Source organism: Epinephelus moara, chromosome 9 (assembly GCF_006386435.1).
Source record: "Epinephelus moara isolate mb chromosome 9, YSFRI_EMoa_1.0, whole genome shotgun sequence".
Lineage (NCBI taxonomy): Eukaryota > Metazoa > Chordata > Actinopteri > Perciformes > Serranidae > Epinephelus > Epinephelus moara.
In genome coordinates this window covers 34,308,699-34,328,994 of record NC_065514.1, presented here as the reverse complement: position 1 = coordinate 34,328,994, position 20,296 = coordinate 34,308,699, and the positions used below count along the sequence as shown (strand labels likewise).

Sequence of the window (20,296 nt, the reverse complement as noted above, 5' to 3'; positions counted from 1 at the left end):
ACAAAACATCCACAAACTCTGCACAGGTTCTCTTGGTGTTACTTCATGCAAATGTATTAAATGCAACAGCATGTAACTCTGTATTGGTGTCAGACATGAGTGTTATCAAGTCATCCCTAGCAGGAGAGGAGAGGACCGAGGAACGAAAGAAAGATGAGACAAGTGTTCAAAAAACTTTGAAACACAGGCCATCTAGATGGAATCCAAATTGGTCCTAAGGTTCAAGCCTTGGTTGTACTATACTTCTGATATGCTACTTCAGTGCACTATAAGAACTAATATTATTTGGGCCACTATACAAGATTGTAGATTAATATTTTATACAGAGGAATTCAGATTATAGACACTACCGCTGACTATCTGTGTAACTATTTGCCACAGTTTAGCACACTTATCATACAAGTTCCAGTCATATACTAGGTTTCTACCCAGTCTTGTTCCACTCATTGTATCATGATGTGTCTGCACTGGACAACATGCATTAAGCTCCATAAGCTCATTTTCCAGGACAGGAAGATGATGTCCACAGCCCAGCAGATGTTGCAGGACAGTCGCACTAAGATTGAGCTCCTACGCATGCAGATTATCAAAATCAGTCAAGCCAGAGACGTGGTGGACGGCTTGCACGGTAAATTTAACAGCACTTACATGTACAGTTCTCATCTTGGCCTTATAATCTCCACCAGCACACAGTTTATAACACCCATTACTGAAACTGTTAACTGTGACAATTCCCATGTAAGAGACTCATCATTAGTGTTAACGTTGAATGCACTGAGTCGAAACACTGCAGTAGTCTCTTATTGACAAATTGAGTCAACCATTTTCATTTTTGTAACAGGAAAAATGCTAACGTTAAGGAAAATTTTAATCTAAATCACATGAAATAATCCAATTGATAATCAATGCAGTTATTTTGCATTACATCAAACTCAACTCATGACGTACTTTCACACATTTTGAAAAAGACAGAAATCTCGATTTAAGGTCCATAAGCCTTTTCCATACCTTTCAAATGCATTTCCTGGTATTCATTGGCAGAGGGACTTTGCTCAAGTTCCAGTGAGACAGAGAGCCATCATCAATGGTAACAGTCTTAAGTTCAACAAAAAAAGTCAAACAAGTGTCTCCAAGGTCAAGAATGAATTCCATGTTCAAAACTGCAACAATTCATTTTGTTGGTTTACAGGTGAAGGCCTACTCCAGACAGACACGGTACTGTTTTTGAAAACGTGGTTGTTTTTTTTCCCCCTTCTTTTTTCTCAAAAACTCCTGTCTCATTGCCTCATTTGTGAAGCCACACAAAAGAGATAACGCACACTCTGATGTTATGATCCAAAAACTGTGATTTCCCTGTGTACACGTCAACACAGAAAACACAGTCTCTGAACTAGGCTTGCAACGATGTACCAGTTTCAAGGTATACTGTGATATTAAAATTGACGGTTATTGTGTTGTGTACATTTGCTTATCTAAGACATTAGAAAAAAAATGCAACTGTACAGAAAATCTCAAATTTATTTTAGTTATTTACAAAAGGGAGACTTTTTGCATATACTTCCCTTCAAATATGGTTTCAAGTTTCAAATATAGTAATAAAATATTTGTTTATCCAAAAATAACCCTTCCGTTTCAATTGTTTTGAAAGTCATTTTGACCAAATATAATAATAATAGTTCTCTGATACTGCTAAACCATAATATTTTCTGAGACAGCTATCATACTGTGAAAATCTCATAACGTTGCAACCCTACTCCCAACATCTTCACCCTGGAAGGAGTTTTACAGCAGGTCCATTTTCTGTGACCTAAAATGCAGTTTACATGTGGACTACAAAATAAATAGAAAAGCCCTGTTTAAAAAATCCCTGCGTACATGTGTACTTGGACGTTATCTCCTTTGTGAAACAGCACAAATAAGCCGAAATTTTGTGCAATGGTGGGTGTGGCCAAAATAGTGCTCGCTCTAACCTTGATAACAGGGCCTTTTTCATGTTTAAACATAAATGTACAGCTAAGCTTCCACTATACTGAGGATCAGAGGCATCAGAATGCGCTACAATGTGACATTGCAGCCAGGTAGCCTTTTGGTTATAAGGTGCCCCAGGAATGAGTCCTAAACCCAGAAATGAGTTAGCATTTTTGCACTCCCAGTTCCCTTCTCTTAAAGTCAGTGGGGTTTTTTAATGGGTTTTTCGTTAAATGCCTGAAATAAGGTCTCTTAAAGCTTAAGAGACTTTCATGTTTTGTTCTATGACGTAAAAGATGCCAGTAAATGCCCCCCTCTTAAACTTTGAAGCTTTTATGTGTCTTTAAAAAAGGGGTTGCTAACAAGTGGCTAAATCACACTATGGAGCATTATCATGCCGAACACGGCTTTACAGCCTGGCTGTGGTAGGGATGTAAAGTCATGCAACCATAATGTAGTTTGTTTATAGCCTAACGTTTATAGCATTTTTACTTCTTGTGATTGCATTTGGGCATCAAAAATCACAAAGGTGGTGTTCATTTGTGAAGATTATCTCGCTGACCAAAGTGTGTTAGTATCATAAACCTTTGTTTGCCACAGAGCTAATGCTCAGCAATAATCCAGACTCCAATGGAAAAATCCCACAGGTTTTTTGACAAAGGGACCAGGGCGGAGCTAACTTCTGTGTCAGCCTACAGAAAAACGTCATCCTTTGAGCACTCAAGTGCTTTTTTACAGGCTTCTGATTGGCTAACATCGTCATCTTCTTCATGCCTGACTGGCCCACATGACTCTGGGGTTAGGGTTATATCGCTGCCTGTTAGTTTAACATGTTCTTGACAGGCTTTCAGTTGTGTGTTCCTTTGTCATTATGACAGATACATTTTTTCTAAGTGTGTTGACTGGATTTAAAAAAAAAAAAAAAAAAATTGACAACAGAGGAGGAAGAAAAACCATGTTTGCAAAAGTAGCCCTGTAAGTGTGGAAAAGACTCTATTTGCTTCAAATCCATAATTTTCAAAATTTGTGGAAATTATGATAATGAATTAAGGCCTTCAATAGTATTCCCAAAGATTTTTAAATACCTTTGACAACATGGACTCTTGCATTATAGTGGTGTTCATATACCTGGAAATGGACAAAGCTGACATTTAGATTTTTTGACCATATTAACTAATAACTACGAATAAAGCAGGTTTCAGAAAAAAATATAAATGAAACATCAATATGGTCTCTTGCTAATATCATATTTAATAGTTCTGACAACAGTCTTAAAGGGTGGTGCTTACTGTATCCACTCTCAAATCTGCTGGTGATGCCTGAGTCATGCTCCCTCTGACCTCAGGTCACCCTGTGGAGATGATCAGTCCTGTGGAGCTGCGGGTGGCTGACCTCATCCACCACTTGAGGATTGAATCAGCTGTAGCAGAAGGAGCCAAAAATGTGGTGAAGCAGTTGAGTGGACATAAGGTCCAGGACCGCCGCATACTTGCAGAGGTGGGTACCAGCTGGATATGTTTTGTTTATTGTGACAGCAGTCTCAAAACTAAACCTTAAAAAAGATCAAAGGCAGTAAAAGTGATTGTTTTTAATAAGGATTGAGCCAGACTGCATCCTAAGGTGTGTGAGGTGTGTAAAGGTAACTCAGAGAAATAGGACTGATAGTGAAAAGTCTTGAATTTCATGAATTTGAAACACAGACCTCAAGCACAGAGAATATAAATTCACTAAAAAGAATATGGACATGTAAAGACAAAGCTGTGACACTGGTGGCCACAGAGCAGCACATGTTAAGTATGCCAAAAAATAACAAGTAAATTTTGGCAGCATGTTCTAAACCAGCACTGTGCTCAGTTTTTGACACAAAGTGTGATAAACTGTTGCTGCTGAGCTCCTGTGTTTGCTCAGTTTGTAATCGTTTCATCCTTGGTTCAAGTTTGGTGTAAGTGAGGTGAATTCTCTTTGTACTGTATCATAATTGCTGAAAATGAATCAATACACTGCTACCTGACATTTAACAACTTATTAGTATCAGAAATGACCCAGACAGGTTATTTATCTTCTAGCAAGAATGTAAAATAGTTATCCCTTTATTGAGAAGTTCTTTATTGGTTGGATTAAGCTACTTGGTTTGTATAAGTGATGTAACAGCCTCCATTTGGTGAAAAGAAATTGCTTAAATACCTTGAGATTTTTAATAGATGGATTTCTGTCTGTCAGTCTGTCTACTGTGAGACTACAGCCAAGGGTCATCAGTGACATTTTACCTGCAGTGCATTCAAAAGCACATCTGCTGACTGGAATACTGTGCAGATATTTCAGACTGAAAAAGATATAAACTAAGAGTGTCAGGCTGAAACACTGGTTCAACCTTGAGGTGACGTTAAACCTGAAAACTAGCTTGACTGAGACCAGGTTAGTCTGGAGGTATGTTACCATAGTAACTAAGGTTAGACTTAATTAAACTTACTTTATGAAACATGGTTTTATGGAATAAGCCTAATTTTTGAGATAATGGTAGTATTTAAAAATTAATTTTTTCCAGTTTTGCCTTTATACAGGATATACAAAACAGGGGGAAAAAGAACATATACATCGCAGCATATGAGTCAAAGTTCCCACTTGTTTACAATAATTTCAGCAGGTATCAGAGATGCTTGGAACATTTAGGATGTGTCCAACTCCACTTTTGCTAGTTAAACACTGCAAATTCTGGGTGTAAAGTAAGGTGCAAGAGGCAAAGGGGTTGTATTTAGTCACTTAATTAATCATAGGTGTGTTTTGGGTGTTCAGTCAGAGTGCCATCTCCTATTTACATGGCAGATTCAACAAAATGGAGAAGTGAATGTTTTTTTGTTGAGAGTAATGCAGTGAGAGCAGTAATGTCACTGCAGCAAATATGGTGGGACATTTAAGCAGCAACACTAAAAACTGTAGTTATAAACTTGACAGAGGAAACGGAACTAAACTTTTAGCTTTTAAAAAATCAATGAAGTTTCGCTGTTCCTTGTGTGTAAATACGTACAGCGTCTCTCTTTATGTGGAGTCAAACAGCAGCTCTACAGATCTGCTGATCTCTGCTATGTTCACATTTTACAAAATGTCATTAATATTTTCCTCATTAATGATGTCTTATTTCACCAACCTACACCCCTGGCTCTTCCCTGTTCGTGTAACAATGCAATTTTACATGCATTGTTAACCTGCCTGTGTAGGCCCATTTTACTATCTGAATAAGAGGCCCTTTAAATAGCAGGAAAATACTGCACTATTCTGACTTTAGACCTGGTTTTTGTTGGTCAATGGTGCAGTGACTTTCTGCTGCCTCAAAATAGCAACACGCCAACAATGCACCTGACCACACCTCATTTTAAGACAGACACACCCATAGGTGCACAGATGAGTGCAAGAACATTTGCTAATTACACAACATGGGTGCTGGCCATGAAAGTGACAATTGCATCAGTCTGAAACTAGCAATGACAGTTGCACTGCACAGTGCGCCGCTTTGTGCCAGGTGTAAGATAGGGCCCTGAATCTTACTGACTGATTGTTTCCCTCTCCTCAGAGGTGAGTCTTGTTCCCATTGGGACTGAGTCTAAGTATTGAAGTTAGAGAAGGGGTAAATCAACAGCAGACAGGAGACATTACCTCTGTCTGAACCTAAAGACCTAAATTGTTTGTCTGTATTCAGTATTCATCACAAACTTTGGGAAAACTCTCCTAGCTGTGAAGAAGCATTAATTATCAAATTGTTTCTCCCTCTAACCTCATTATGTGATAAATCTCTACATTCTCTGTGATGTGTTAGATTTTTGTAATATTAAGCTGCTATCAGACATACTATGACAACAGAATTCCTGCTGCTTTGCAGGCTGTATTATTGAGCCATGTTGGCAAGATGCGAGGGCAGTTTCTGTGATGCCAAGTTTTTCATGGACTTTTTTGTAATGTCACGTGAGAACTTTATAATGCAATAACCTTGCGCTATGTAACATCCCTTCGGTGGCCTAGTGATCAGGGGGGGATAACATATTGCCAAAATATCCCTTTCTTTTTTGTCATACCACTCTTTCTCTTGCTCCATATTTCTTGTCTGTATCTCTACTGTCCCTCAGGCCCAGGCACGCATGCAGGAGTCATCTCAGAAGGTGGAATTATTAAGTCTCTCCCTGGAGAGACGTTTAAGTGAGTTGCCTCCGGACCATCCCAAGCATGCTGCCATCAAGGAGGAACTAATGTTGAGAACCTCGCCTTCCTACGGCATACCAAAGAAGCAATCCAGTGCTCCATCCTCTTCCTCTTCTTCCTTCTTCCTCAAACCAGCCAGCCTAACAGGTTGCTACCAATATATTCCATTATATATTAATTTATTGTCTTTGTTAAAAACTTCAGTGGTGGAAAGTATCAAAGTACATTTACTCTCAAGTACTAAAATAGTGTCCTCTAAAGGGTACTCGACTGATTTACAACCAGCTTTGTATCATAACAATATGGATAGTATATATAAAGGAAACATGGTACACTGCCCTCTGCCTAACCAGTGCCTAGATATCCCTGCTCCCCTCCCAGCCAAACTTGTGGGGCAGACAGATGGACTTCTGTTGTGATCTGGCGCTAGATAGAAAATTAAATAAAATAAAATGAACTTGACCTTCAAGTGGGGGCAGGGGGTGCCCCTAATATAATGGTAGGGGAAACACTGCGTCAGTATTAACAAGATATGTAATAATATTCATCAGTCATAGGGGCCATAGTTTTCTACAGAACAAGTACTTTTACTTTTGATACTTTAAAAACATTTTGCTGATAATACTTTTGTACTATTACTTAAGTAGGATTTTGAATGAAGTACTTCTACTCGTAACAGAGTGTTCTTACATTGTTGTACTGGTACTTTTACTTATGTAAGAGATCTGAGTACCTCTTCCACCACTGAATAACTTGTCATCTGACCTCATCGTTTTGTGATTTCTAGTACATTCACATTTTCTTCCTCAAGCAAATGATTGTTTTCCATAAAGCTTGAACAGATTCTCAAGGCTGTATTCAATCATTAGGTCGGTTGGAGGTATGTTTGATGGGCTGCCAAGACCTTTTAGAGTCTGTTCCGGGCCGTGGTCGTGTGACCAGTGACTCAGATGGAAAGTCTTTGAAGGTGAGAGCCGGCCTATCAGGACGCAGCACCAATGGCAAGACTACCAAGGCTGATGAGCTGTCCTGTAAGTCAACACCCCAGCTAACAATTTTTTTGTTTGGCCATTTTACTTTCCTTTGTGTAAAGCATGCTGCTATGTTTACATTGTAATTAGTCTGCTTGTTGGCTTATTCATGGTACGTGTTTGTTCCTATTGATGGAATCTGAATCTGTGTGCTTCTTCAGTCTGTCAAAACTTAATTTATATACATTTATATTAACTTCTACTACTACTACTACTACTTATAACTTACAGTTATGACTGGTCAAGGTCCCTGCTTGGCCAGCCTTCACAGATGGGAGAGCAGCTTGAGCCCAATGTGTGCTTGTGGAGAGGAGCAAACCATGGAGCATATTATTGAAGTCTGCCCTCTCCAAAGACTAAAAGGAGGTCTAGTCTCCCTCCACAATATAGATCAAGAGGCTACAGCTTGGCTTGAGAAATTTGCATTCGCTAAATAAAACTACTTATAATAGTAATACATTGTATTGAAATTGGTCCTTGTGCCTTCTACAAATCTAACAAAATAATAATAAAGAATTTCTTGAATTAGACATGTGGCCTAGGATGCACAGTAGCTCAGCTGTTAGAGCAGGCTTTCACTGTACGAAAGCATTGTCCTTGCCGCAGCGGCCATGGGTTTATTTCCAGCCCCTGGCCCTTTGCTGCATGTCATCCCTTCCCCCATATCCAATTGTAGAAACTCATTATTACAACGTTGCAGTTACACCTCAGCAAACACTCCAAAAACATGAAGAAGAGAAGTGTCTGCAGAACATTCTCTACATACAGCCCCATAAAGCTCTAGTGGATGCTTGGTTCTTTGCACTGAATATCTTATGTTATTCAATTTGCTACATACATTGAACAAAGGCATATAGTCTCATGAAGTACAGGATGTGGTTATAAAGATCATGCAGTGCCCCGTCATCCTTAATGTCAGCTGCTGTATCGGGATTGTTTGCTTGCAAGTCCTGGGGGTGGTGGTGGGAGGGTGGGAGATGTCCATTCTTGTCAAATACTTTAATATCTGTATGCCAACACTGCATTGAGTGGTATCAAGTCTGAGACTGATTATTAAAAATTTCCGATACCAGACACACAGACAATGATCACGCCTATGTTCAAATTAAAGCAACTTGTAGTCATGATGCACAAAAAGTCAGAGTAAACGGTTTAGAGGACTTAAGTGAGGGAAATCAACTGAATTTGCAAAAGCCCCCAAGCCCACCTCCAGAGAAGGTAGTACCCTTAAACATTTAAGACATTTGACAGCCTGAAAAGAATATTATTTCTTATTGGAGGAGTTTGTGTTTTGAATATTCCAATGCTGTGTTGTTATGGCAGCTAACATTGTATTTTTCTCTTTCTCAAATATCCACACACATCCTATTCTACCTTTTATTGGTCTCATTGTCAGAGCCTGTATCAGTTTGTGTCTTTGTGTTTGTGTCTCAGTGGAAATAAGTGCTGTGCTGAAAGTGGACAACAGGATAGTGGGGCGCACACACTGGAGACAGCTGGGCAAAGAAGCCTGGGGGCAGAGCTTCAGCATCGAACTGGACCGGGTCAGTGACTTTCACTTCAAGTCCAACTAGCAGCTCACATTACAGCTGAGCCAGAACTGCATTTTTCAAATGGTTTCTCCACTAATGTGCTATTAAAATAAACGTTAAAATTACTGAATTACTGTCCCTTGACTGTGATATAGCAGTGTTACAATATATTAATTTTGAAAGAGCCGTTTTTCAAATGATACAAAGTCTTTGGCAGATAAATGGGTTTTTTTTTAGATATTCAGGGTTTCCACATTATGAAAAACTTGGAAAAGTCATGGAACTTTACAATCAAATTTTCCAGGCCTGGAAAAGTTATGGATATTATATTTTCTGTAGATGTTGATGTAATGTATGCTCTAATATGCATCAGTGTGTGAAAAAGTTTTGTTTACCATCATGTAAGTTTCTTCATTTTCTCCCCTCGTTCTGTCTCTCCCTTTATGTGTGCCAGCTAGCTAAAATTATGTTTAAAGAGCGTTTAAATCTAGTGTGTTTGAAAAATGTTGGGCAAGCAGGGCAAGAAAAAAATGTATTATGGGTCCTTTAAAAGTCATAGAAAAGTCTTGAAATTTTGTCCAAGAAAATGTGTGGGAACCCTCAATATTTCTTTTTATCATGAGCTCTGGGTAGTGACTGAAAGAGTGAGATTATGGATACAAGCGGCCGAAATGAATTTCCTCAGTGGGTTGGCTGGGCTCAGCCTTAGAGATAGTGTGAGGAGCTCAGACATCCAGAGGGATCTCAGAATAGAGCCGCTGCTCCCTCGTGTCGAAAGGGGTCAATTGAGTTCGTCGGGCATCTGATCAGGATGCCTCCTGAAAGCTTCGGTTAGAGGTGTGCCATGCCTGTCCAACTGGTAGGACGCCCAGCAGGGGTGTAAATAAAGACTTTTCTTTTCTTTTCTTTTCCTCTCTTTTATTTTCTTTTCCTCTCTTTTCTTTTCTCTTTTCTTATCTTTTCTTTGTCTTTTTTTGGAAAATTGTCTAATCTATAACAACATTTTATGCTTCTTCTACATGGACTAGAAAAAAACGTGAATAAATTAAATATATATATAAAAAAATATTCAATTAGATAATTACATAAAATATTTGAGTAATTTGTTATTTCTTTGTTATTTTTGTCATATACACGTATACGATTATGATTGTTGGGCAACATGTATGTTACTGTTGCCTAATGTCATGTCTATTTGATCTTGTGACAAGACGATATGATCCAGCAGCTTGTTCATGTGCAAAACCTGTCAGGACTGACAAGCTGAGCACATCTGCAAGTCCAGTGAGCAGTCCTGTCTTTTAAACAGAAAAGCGGCAGTAAGAAAAGACAAGAGACACAAACAGAAGGAAAAAATAGCAAAGCTCCCTAAATTCCATTCCTTTTCTTATGTTATAAACATTTGTTGTGTGTGTGCGTGCATGCGTGCGTGCGTGCGTGCGTGTGTGTAATATCCGGAGTACTTCAGCTTTAACTCGAAACCGAAACTGTTTCAAACATTTGTTTACAAACTCTTACACTACTAGTGCAGTATAATCTAAGTCTCATTCATCCAGTTGTATGCAACAATTCAACATAACACACAATTAGTAATTGATATACAAATGGGGTTTTGCTGAAATATTAGCAGTATTGTATTTGCAGCAAGAAAAATTTTCAGGTTATCTACCTAACTATAGAACAGCTGTGTTCTTCCACATTTAAATGTGCTGATGTTGGAAGTACTATAGTTGTTGTGACTTTCTTGTCTTGCCGCCTCCCTCTTCATTCCACCATTACAGTGTTGCTCACCCTCTTGACTAAATAGTTTATTGCAAAATGTCATCTCAATCTCCCCTAATGGTGAACATCTGTTAACAGCCCAAGAACCATCACACAGAGCCTTGACATCTTGTCCCTCAGTGAGTCATAATGGCCAAGTATGTCTTTGATACTCCGTCAGCCTCCTACTCCACTCATGTAATCCCTCTGCTAATCCTTTGACATTTGCTCTAATCTGGTTTTACTCATACACACCCAGCATCCCTGTGTAAGACTCAGGTTTAGCATCCCGGCTCTAATTCTCTCTGTTTAACATTGAGCCTTAAACTTTTTAAAGGGGAAGTCACTGATTTTACACATACAGGTCAGTTCACTAATTATAGGGAGTACTGCACAGCCTGTAAAAACAGTTTTATAATTTATTCTGCAGCTCTGGAGGAGCTTCGTGAAGTCTGATAAAATCTCTAAGTTTGGATGTCTCACAGAAAGCCTGCATTACAAACTGGTGCCATAGAGCAGGGGTTCCCAAAGTGTTACAGCGCGAGATCCAAAACAGAAAATGGGTGTCTCTGCGGGACCCAAACTGAATTTAGAATGTATATAAAATGTATTTTTCAGCATCAGCATCTCTCCCTCCCTCTCCTCTTTTGCCATGTACACGCAGGCAAGAGAGAGTTACTATGGTTAGCTTGTAAATTTCTTGAGGACCACTTATCCAAACAACTTCACACTTGACACTGAGCTTGAAACATTTGAGTTTGTTACATATACAGCCCAGGTCTCCCTTTCTTTATCTGTTGTGAAGACATGTTCAGTAGAGTACCTTTGGCTCAAATCTCTGCAGAGCCCTAAAGCCTGGCCCCCACCACTGCACAGAGCCACAGAGGGCTGTTGGCTTGTTTATTCAAAGTTTATTAATATTGAACCTGTCGCACTTCCAAATCACACCAATTTCGCCAGTGCATGCCCCTGAGCCCTAATGACTATACCTGCCAAGTGTGAAGTAGACTGGATGAATGGTTCCTGAGATATATGAAGGACATCTATACATACATACATACATACATACATACATACAGAGATTCCTTGTTTTATCGTGAGATGAAGTGATTCTGGTAATAATCCAGTCTTCTGAAAATAAGATCATAAAAACTTATTAACTGTTGTAATGTGTTTGCTGATCTAGTCCAGGGAGCTTGAAATTGCCGTGTTCTGGAGAGACTGGCGAGCCTTAAGTGGGGTGAAGTTCCTGCGGCTGGAGGATTTCCTGGATAACCATCGACATGGCATGTGTCTCCAGCTGGAACCTCAGGGCATCCTCTTCATCGAGGTTCTTCATTTCATACCTATGAATGAATGAATGTGTTGTGACTGAAATCATGCCCAGCAGTAAATATTTATTTTCCGATGACACGGCCACTAATACCAATGCTACATCAGTCCCACTGTATCCACGAATCACAATCAGCTCCTCTGTTTATTTTCAGGTGACATTTATCAATCCTGTTATTGAGCGGCGCTCCAAACTCCAGAGGCAGAGGAGAATATTCCCTAAAGCAAAAGGTATTTATAAATACTGTATTTGGTCAGTTATTTCTTCAGATGTTATTTATTTCTTAATGTAGATTGTATTATTATTTGTGCTTGTTCTAGAAGTTTTGTCCAGGTGAACAGTGGCATCATACTAAAATCAGTTTTACAATAAATAACATGGCTCTAAGCCACACATTTAAAACACTAAATAAAATAAAATAATAAAAATTACACATAAATTATAACTTGGATGATCAGCGTACACATCCAAATTTCCCAGAAGCATCATTTTTAATATTAATGTGGTTGCTTATATTTTTACGTTTTTAAATGACCATGAATAAATTTCACATTTCATTAATTGCAAGCCTGAGATTGTAATTAAAACATCAAAAGGTTATGTTCAACTCACTCATTAACATACTTGGTGGAAAATATCACTAAATCCCACGCAGTTTATTCAAAGAAAATTTCATTTCTCTTTTAGAAAAGTGCAAAAACACATAATAAACCATGGTATATTTACCTTTATCTCTTATTTGGAGAACAAACTCTGTAAAGATCACTATTGTAACAAAATTCTTATTTGTTTTAAGCGACACCTATTACCACCACTTACACACCAATAATTTCTAAAGGCATTCAAACAGAAAATGTCCTCCTTTATTTGAAATAATAAATCAGCTCGCATTAGGAGAGGGTTTATGAAAAGACTAAAAGACCTAGGTGGTCTGTCTTATCAAAGTCAGACTAACACACCCAGATAATGTGATTGGGAATCAAATTACTCCTCGGACCCAAACTGGCCAAGGCACTCTACACATGCTCCACAGTTTCTGGCCCAGGCTTTGACCTGGAAGTCCCATAGCATTAAATGTGTAACAGAAGAAGAAACCGGTAATAACATTGCAAAATCTACATCCAGAGTCGTGCATTTTTGGACAGACGAGGAGACACAGTTCATGCTATGGCAGCTGAAAGAGGTAAATATTTTAAAATACATGGATGGGAGAAAAACATGGAATGGCGATTGTTTGGTCTGTGACGTAATAGACCAACCGGAAAAAGGTCCAATACTAACAAGCTGAAAGGAGGCATATCACCACCTATTGTAGCAAAGTCGGATATACTTCGGTCAATAAATCGATTCCCCTCCCATGTTTGTATACTGGGACAAGGACAGAAGGCCAATTAGATGGCCTAGTTGAGCTACTTACAGTCAGGTCCATAATTATTTGGACAGTGATACAGTTGTCGTCATTTTGGCTCTGTACACCACCACAATGGGTTTTAAATGAAACAATGAATACCTGCTTAAAGTGCAGACTCTCAGCTTTCATTTAAGGCTTTTTTCAAAAATGTAGTATGAACCGTGTAGGAATTACAACCATTTCTTCACACAGTCCCCCAACTTTAAGGGCTCATAAGTATTTGGACAAACTAACATAATCATCAATTAAACAGTCAGTTTTAATACTTGGTTGCAAATCCTTTACAGTCAATGACTGCCTGAAGTGTTGGACACATAGGCATCATCAGATGCTGGGTTTCTTCCCTGGTGATGCTCTGCCAGCCCTTTACTGCAGCCGTCTGCACTTCCTGCTTGTGTTTTGGGTGTTTTGCCCTCAGTTTTGGCTTCAGCAAGAGAAACGCATGCTCAGTTGGATTCAGGTCAGATGATATGACTTGGCCATTGCAGAACATTCCACTTCTTTGCCTTAAAAATGTCTTTGGTTGCTTTCGCAGTATGCTTCAGGTCAATGTCCATCTGCACTGTGAAGCATCGTCCAATGAGTTTTGAAGCATTTGGTTGAATCTGAGCAGATAATGTAGCCCCAAACACTTCAGCTTTCATCGAACCGAACAACACAATGTCAGGAGAAATTGAAAAGATATGCCGTCTATGTAAAGTCAACTTGCTAATTAAGGAGCCATTATATGTTCAAGAGTTTTATAAAGCTGCTCAAACGCCAAAGAGAGGCTATAAGTGAATGTTTCAGCAGCAACGTGTAATGACCCCCCCCACCCCCGGGCGATGACATCGTTCATCGGCGATTTCACTAGATGGCGATAGGACGATAGGATATGGACAAGATCGCCCAACTCTATAAGGGTGGGGTTTTAATTATTTCTGCTCAGATTATGAATAGATATAATACCTCTATATCTCATGTTCGACAACAGTGGGAAAATGATCTAGAGATCCTGCTTAGATGAGGAATGTGACATGGTTCTTTGTGGGTTTATTTGTCTTCTCGATGCTCAAGACATGCTTTAATACAGATTAAAGTGTTGCATTGGCCACCCTTTTCTAAAGCCAAACCTCTGAGATTATTCCCAAACACAACCTGAATATGTGACAGGTGTAAACAGACCCCAGTGGTCATCTACCATATGTTTTTGTCTTGCATAATACTTGTCCCTTTCTGGTTATGCTTACTATGCCTCTGCGTCAGTGATAGCCGTGACCGGAGGAATTATGTTTTTGCTTTGTCCATCCATCCATCCATCCATCCCATCCCTATGAACACAATATCTAGAGAACACCCCAAGGGAATTTGTTCAGCTTTAGCACAAATGTTTACTTGGACTTAACAATGAACTGATTACATTTTGGTGGACAAAGGTCAAAGTCTGTGTGACCTCATCTGTCTCATTGTTGTGAATGTGATATCTAAGAATGCCATGAGGGAATTAGATGACCCTAATCTTGGGTGTCCACCTTGAAACTGTGCTGATTGTATAGATCTTCTCTGCTGTCATGGGGGAGATGGGTGTGAGGCATCCATGTTTTTCATAGACACAGATGTAAACTGTAAGAGAAGCTTGACTGGTGCACAGAGACATACAACCACGGGGTAGTCATTCTAGTTTGAAACCATTTTCAAGACTTATGGTTATAATATTATGCCTTCTCCTACAATTGCTATTTTTGGTATGTTCACAATTCCAGATAATTCTAATATCCCTGCTCACTTACAGAAGGTCATTGCCTTTTCCTCCCTATTAGCTAAACGCTCAATTCTATTTAAATGGAAGGCTGTAACCTTTTATCACACAGCCAATGGATCAAAGATATGATGCAGACAGGCGGCTGTGGCTCAGAGGTAGAGCGGGTCGTCGGTTCGATCCCAGGCTCCTCCAGGCTGCATGTCGAAGTATCCTTGAGCAAGATACTGAACCCCAAATTGCTCCCGATGGCTGTTCCATCGGTGTGTGAGTGTGTTAAAAAACTGAGTAGCAGGTGGCACCTTGTATGGTAGCCTCGGTCACCAGTGTATGAATCTGTGTGTGAATGGGTGAACGTGACTCGTAGTGTAAAAAGTGCTTTGACTATTCACTAGATGACTAGAAAGGTGCTATACAAATGCAGGTCCATTTACCATTACCATCAAGCTAAAAAAAAATCAGATATGGCTCCATTAAGAAAAACTTGGGATTCATTAATGAACTATTTGAATAGTCTACCTCGCCTGAAACTATGAAGTTATACCTCTACTGGTGGTCCGTCTTATATGTACTTAAATACTCTATGAAGCATGTTTCTTTGTTTGTTTTTCATTTCTTTTTACATTTCTGTACATCTTAGGTTAATGTCTTGTATGATAAACTGAAAAATCCTGATAAAGAAAACTAAAACTAAAACTAAACTAAAACTAAAACTAAAACTAAAACTAAACTAAACTAAAAAAAAAGGTGAATCTGACACCAGTTTATTTCAAAAGTAGCTTAAAGTGTTTCAGTTACATATTGTCTCCATTTCTCCTTACAGGGAAGGACTTCATGCGTGCTGCCCAGATGAACATGAACTTTGCCACTTGGGGTCGTTTGATGATGAGCATCCTGCCTCCCTGCAGCTCCCTGGAGCCCATGAGCCCTCCATTAGCAGGCCCTTACAATGGCTCCCCATCATCCACCACTTCTCCGGCACGGTAAGGATCTGTGGTGTCTGTACACACTTTGACCCAGAAACATCTCTTTGTCACATCTATGAAAGCGCTGTTACGAAAGTGAGCTATTAACTTCTCTGCTCAGCTTTCCAACGGTGACTTGAGGCTGTTTTTCCACCCACTCATGATATCTGAGACTAGAGAGAATGTGAGTTCAGTGGAGGGCTGATAGCAACATTATCACTGACCTGCATTCAGAGTTAAGAGAACTAAGACACAGTGGTTGTATAATAAGAATATAAAATAGGTTATAAAAATGAACATTATTGAAGCATAACAGCATAAATATTTTTTATTTTTCTTATTGTCAACAAATCCCATATGCAGAGCCAAACGACCAATAAAAGTATCTACTAACAAGTATTATGTGTGTGTCAAAGCCTGATACATCTTCTTCCTCTGTGTCACTGAGCTCCACTGTTGTCCAAAAACTATTAAAAACACATCAGTGAGTCACACTGTGTCACTGGGTGACATGTTCCTTCATTACCATGAACACACACACTGTTTATTTTGACTCAATCCCACACACACATTGTCCTGCTGCCCCAAATACCCAGTACAGCAGCAAATGTGCATTCATTTGCCACTGAAAATAGTCCACAATAATCAGAATCAGTTGAGCTTTGATGGTCAAGCACGTTAACACATATAAAGAATTTGGCTTAGTTTTGATACCTCCGCGCTGGTGATAGCTGTGGCTGGAGGCATTATGTTTTGGGGTTGTCTGTCCGTCCGTCCCATTCTCATGAACACAATATCTCGAGAATGCCTTGAGGGAATTTCTTCAAATTTGGCACAAATGTCCACTTAAACTCAAGGAAGAACCGATTAGATTTTGGGGGTCATAGGTCAAAGGTCAAGGTTGTTGTGACCTCATCTGTCTCATTTCTCATGAATATTATATCTCAAGAATGCCTTGAATTTTTTTCAAATTTGGCAGAAACATTCTCCCAGACTCAAGGATGAATTGGTTAGATTTTGGTGGTCAAAGGTCGAAAATCAAGGTCACTGTGACATTGCATCTATCTCATTCTTGTGAATGTGATATCTCAAGAACATTTTGAGGGAATTTCCTCAAACTTGGCACAAACGTCCATTCGGACTCAACAATGAACTCATTAGGTTTTCATAGGTCAAAGGTCAAGGTCACTGTGACTTTGTCCGTTGTATTATAAACGCGATGTCTCAAGAACTCCTGGAGGGAATTTCTTCGAATTTGGCACAAACATCTAAATTGGACTCAAGGATAAAATGATTAGACTTTGGTTCTTAGGATTGTTAATGGCTCCCTACATTCTGGTATACTCCCCTCATGTCTCAAACATACTATTGTAACATCACTGTTAAAAAGAATAATTTTGATCCACTTGTTTTTGAGAATTACAGACAAACCTTCCATTTTGGGGGAAAATTCTTGAAAAAGTTGTTTACAGTCAACATATGTATCTTCATCAGGCAAAAAACCTGATGAAGGTCTAGTACCAAAACGTCGCAAATAAATTATATATTGCAAGTTACACAATGCAACTTTTTAGACTTAGATAGTAAAGATTTTTTTTGCAGCTTAATCATGACAAACAGATTCTGTACATAGGACCAAAGGCTTTGAGGAATGAAATCCAATTCTTTGTTAACTCCCCTGTATGTAAAACCATGTGGACATATCAAAAATTTGGTTGTGATTTTAGACGCTGATCTTAACTTCCAGAATCACATCTCTAATATTTCTAAGACTGCCTTTTATCACCTCAGAAATAGATCAAAAGTTAGATGCTTCGTGTCCCAGTTAGACTCCAGTAGGCTGGATTACTGTAATGCACGAAGCATCAATGTTTTCACAGACATGGATGTAAACTGTACCTGCAACTTGACAGGTTCAAGAAGGCATACAACCCCGAGGTGGTAATTCTAGTTGTTCATTGCTCTCAATGTATTTACACAGAAACTGACATAATAGCAAAAGAGGACAACAAAGCAAAACAAATAAACATAAAGAATACACAGGATTGATATGTACATTGGTACGTACTAAATGTATACTAAAAATATGACTTGTATATGTGTACAAGTCAAGTGTTCTTATAAGTTGAAAATCTTATAAATAGTGCAAAGAAATAAAGACAGAGTGGATATACATGGACTGGATGATTATGTAGAGTATGTACATGTAATACTACTTGAGAACTAATATATATTAAAAAAAACTAATTCTTGACTAGTAAACCTTTTTTGTTTGCTTGTTTGTCCTAGTGTGTGTTTGGGGGGTTTCTTCATAAAGACACAAGTAGGCAGACCTGTGTTTTATAATGTGGCAGTGTGTAAGTGGTTTTGAGACAGTAACTTGAGTTTGAGTGTTATAGACCTGCAGCTCAAAGTAATTAAGAAAAAGCAAGATGCATCACTGAAAGTAGCCAACAATACTAACATCAGCACAGCCATAAGACAGTGCTTAAACAGCAGTAGTGGCATTGTTAAAGCTTTTACCCTTGGTTTTTCAGAGAACCTGTGAATCTAAACCTTGCGGAAGAACAACCTAGCAGATCTCCACATCGCACGAGAAAGAACACTAAAGACTCTCCACTGGTAAGTAAGTCCAGTGGCCTGTCTCAATGACTAATGCTTTAACAGCAAGAATAGTTATACAGAGATTAATACCAGTAAAACAAAGGGTTAATGGCAGAGTCAGTCAATCAGTTTACTTTGTTTATATTAAAACTTAGGTCATAATCTAGAGCAGTGGTTTTGTTCCATAATTTTTGTTTCTGTTGCTCTCCAAAAGCAACTGTTTTTAAAATTAATTTTCCATTTTTTCTTGTTTGAGTGTTTCAGTTGATGTGTCAGTTTATTTCTATTGTCTGATAAAACCAGGGTCCTGCTGAGAATAAGAGCCCAAAGCCCAAACGACAGCCCTCGGTTCATCCACCCCCACAGTAAGTCATACTGAGCAGGAATGTGGAAAGTTTGTATTGTTGTTTGTAATTATTGTTAAAGAGATAGTTTGGGGTTTTTGAAGTGGGGCTGTATGAGGTACATATCTATGGTCAGTGCATTACCTCTATAGATGGTGGTCAGTGCGCCCCCAGTTTGGAATAACAGGCAGGAGTCCCATCAGAGAAGATGATAATTAGAAAAACTGCCAGCAGTAAATAATTAGAAAACTTTGAAAATGGTAAGGAAGTCTTCATTTGCAAAAAAGTTAGTGCACTTTTGTTCTCTCATGCAGCAGAGACGAAGGACTACAGATGGGAGATTTCAACTGCATTTCAGTCCTGGGGAGAGGTCACTTTGGTAAGGTACGCATGTACACTAACTTGTTCTACCTGAAAAAATATCAGGAGCAGGGAGTACCCGAGTACTTGGTTAGTGAAAAATGAAGGTTAAGAGGTGTCCTAGTGAGTTGGAGATTGACTATGCAATCCCATCTTACCCAGTCCAAGTGTGTCATTTTTGCATGTCTTCCCTCAGCTCCTGTCTCTCACTTACAATAATTTTTTAAAGAGAAGATATAAATATGCATTATACGTTTCTCCTCTACCTTGTGACTGATCAAAGGTGCTGCTAGCAGAGTATAAGAAGTCAGGCAAGCTGTACGCCATCAAAGCCCTGAAGAAAGGAGACATTGTGACACGTGACGAAGTTGATAGGTAAGCGATCCCTCAACTAGCTCACTTAAAATGTCATCATAGTGTCAATGCTTCTTTCCACTCCGCTATGCTCCTAATGGATAGCATGTAAGTATGTGCTTGCGCCAGGGGTCTGTATCACAAAGTAAGTTCAACTTAGTCTGGCTTCACTGAGCCTAACATCAGTAATCCTAACATGAAGCTGGCTGTCACCTGGCTCTGTTAACTCATCCTTATGAATACAATATCTCAAGAGCACTTTAATCAAATTTGGCACAAATGCTGACATGGACTTGAGGATGAACTGATTAGATTTTGGTGGTCAAGGGTCAAAGATCAAGGCTGCTGTGTCCTTTTATACATCTCATTTTGTATGAATGCAATATCTCAAGAACAGCTTGAGGGAAATTCTGAACGTCTTAGTTACTATGAAATCAGTAATAGAAGGATGCTTTATTTGAGCCAGCAATAGCCATGACTGGAGGCATTATATTTTCGGGTTGTCCGTACATCCGTAGGTACTTTTGTCTCATAATTGTGAACACGATATCTCAAGAACACCTCGAGGGAGTTTCTTCAAATTTGATACAAATGCCCACTTGGACTCAATGATAAACTGATTAGTTTTTGGTAGTCATAGGTCAAAGGTCAAGGTAACTGTGACCTTGTTTGTCTAATTCTTGTCAACGGTACAAACACATTGA

General features: G+C 39.0%; 1 protein-coding gene and 1 long non-coding RNA gene across 3 annotated transcripts in view; one reads left to right on the top strand and one right to left on the bottom strand.

The window, feature by feature from the left end:
• LOC126395185 (uncharacterized) overlaps positions 1-20,296 on the bottom strand; it is a 523,086-nt gene that overhangs the window by 190,047 nt on the left and 312,743 nt on the right. The gene's annotated exons all lie outside the window — the stretch shown is intronic.
• pkn3 (protein kinase N3) overlaps positions 1-20,296 on the top strand; it is a 39,135-nt gene that overhangs the window by 9,286 nt on the left and 9,553 nt on the right. For both annotated transcript variants that reach the window (XM_050052396.1, XM_050052397.1), the window contains exons 4-15: positions 508-628; positions 3,314-3,465; positions 6,087-6,306; positions 7,029-7,190; positions 8,625-8,734; positions 11,670-11,813; positions 11,971-12,046; positions 15,789-15,948; positions 18,468-18,552; positions 18,838-18,899; positions 19,193-19,262; positions 19,522-19,613. In XM_050052396.1, the coding sequence (XP_049908353.1) occupies positions 508-628; positions 3,314-3,465; positions 6,087-6,306; positions 7,029-7,190; positions 8,625-8,734; positions 11,670-11,813; positions 11,971-12,046; positions 15,789-15,948; positions 18,468-18,552; positions 18,838-18,899; positions 19,193-19,262; positions 19,522-19,613 (1,454 nt within the window). The remainder of the gene's footprint in view (positions 1-507; positions 629-3,313; positions 3,466-6,086; positions 6,307-7,028; positions 7,191-8,624; positions 8,735-11,669; positions 11,814-11,970; positions 12,047-15,788; positions 15,949-18,467; positions 18,553-18,837; positions 18,900-19,192; positions 19,263-19,521; positions 19,614-20,296) is intronic.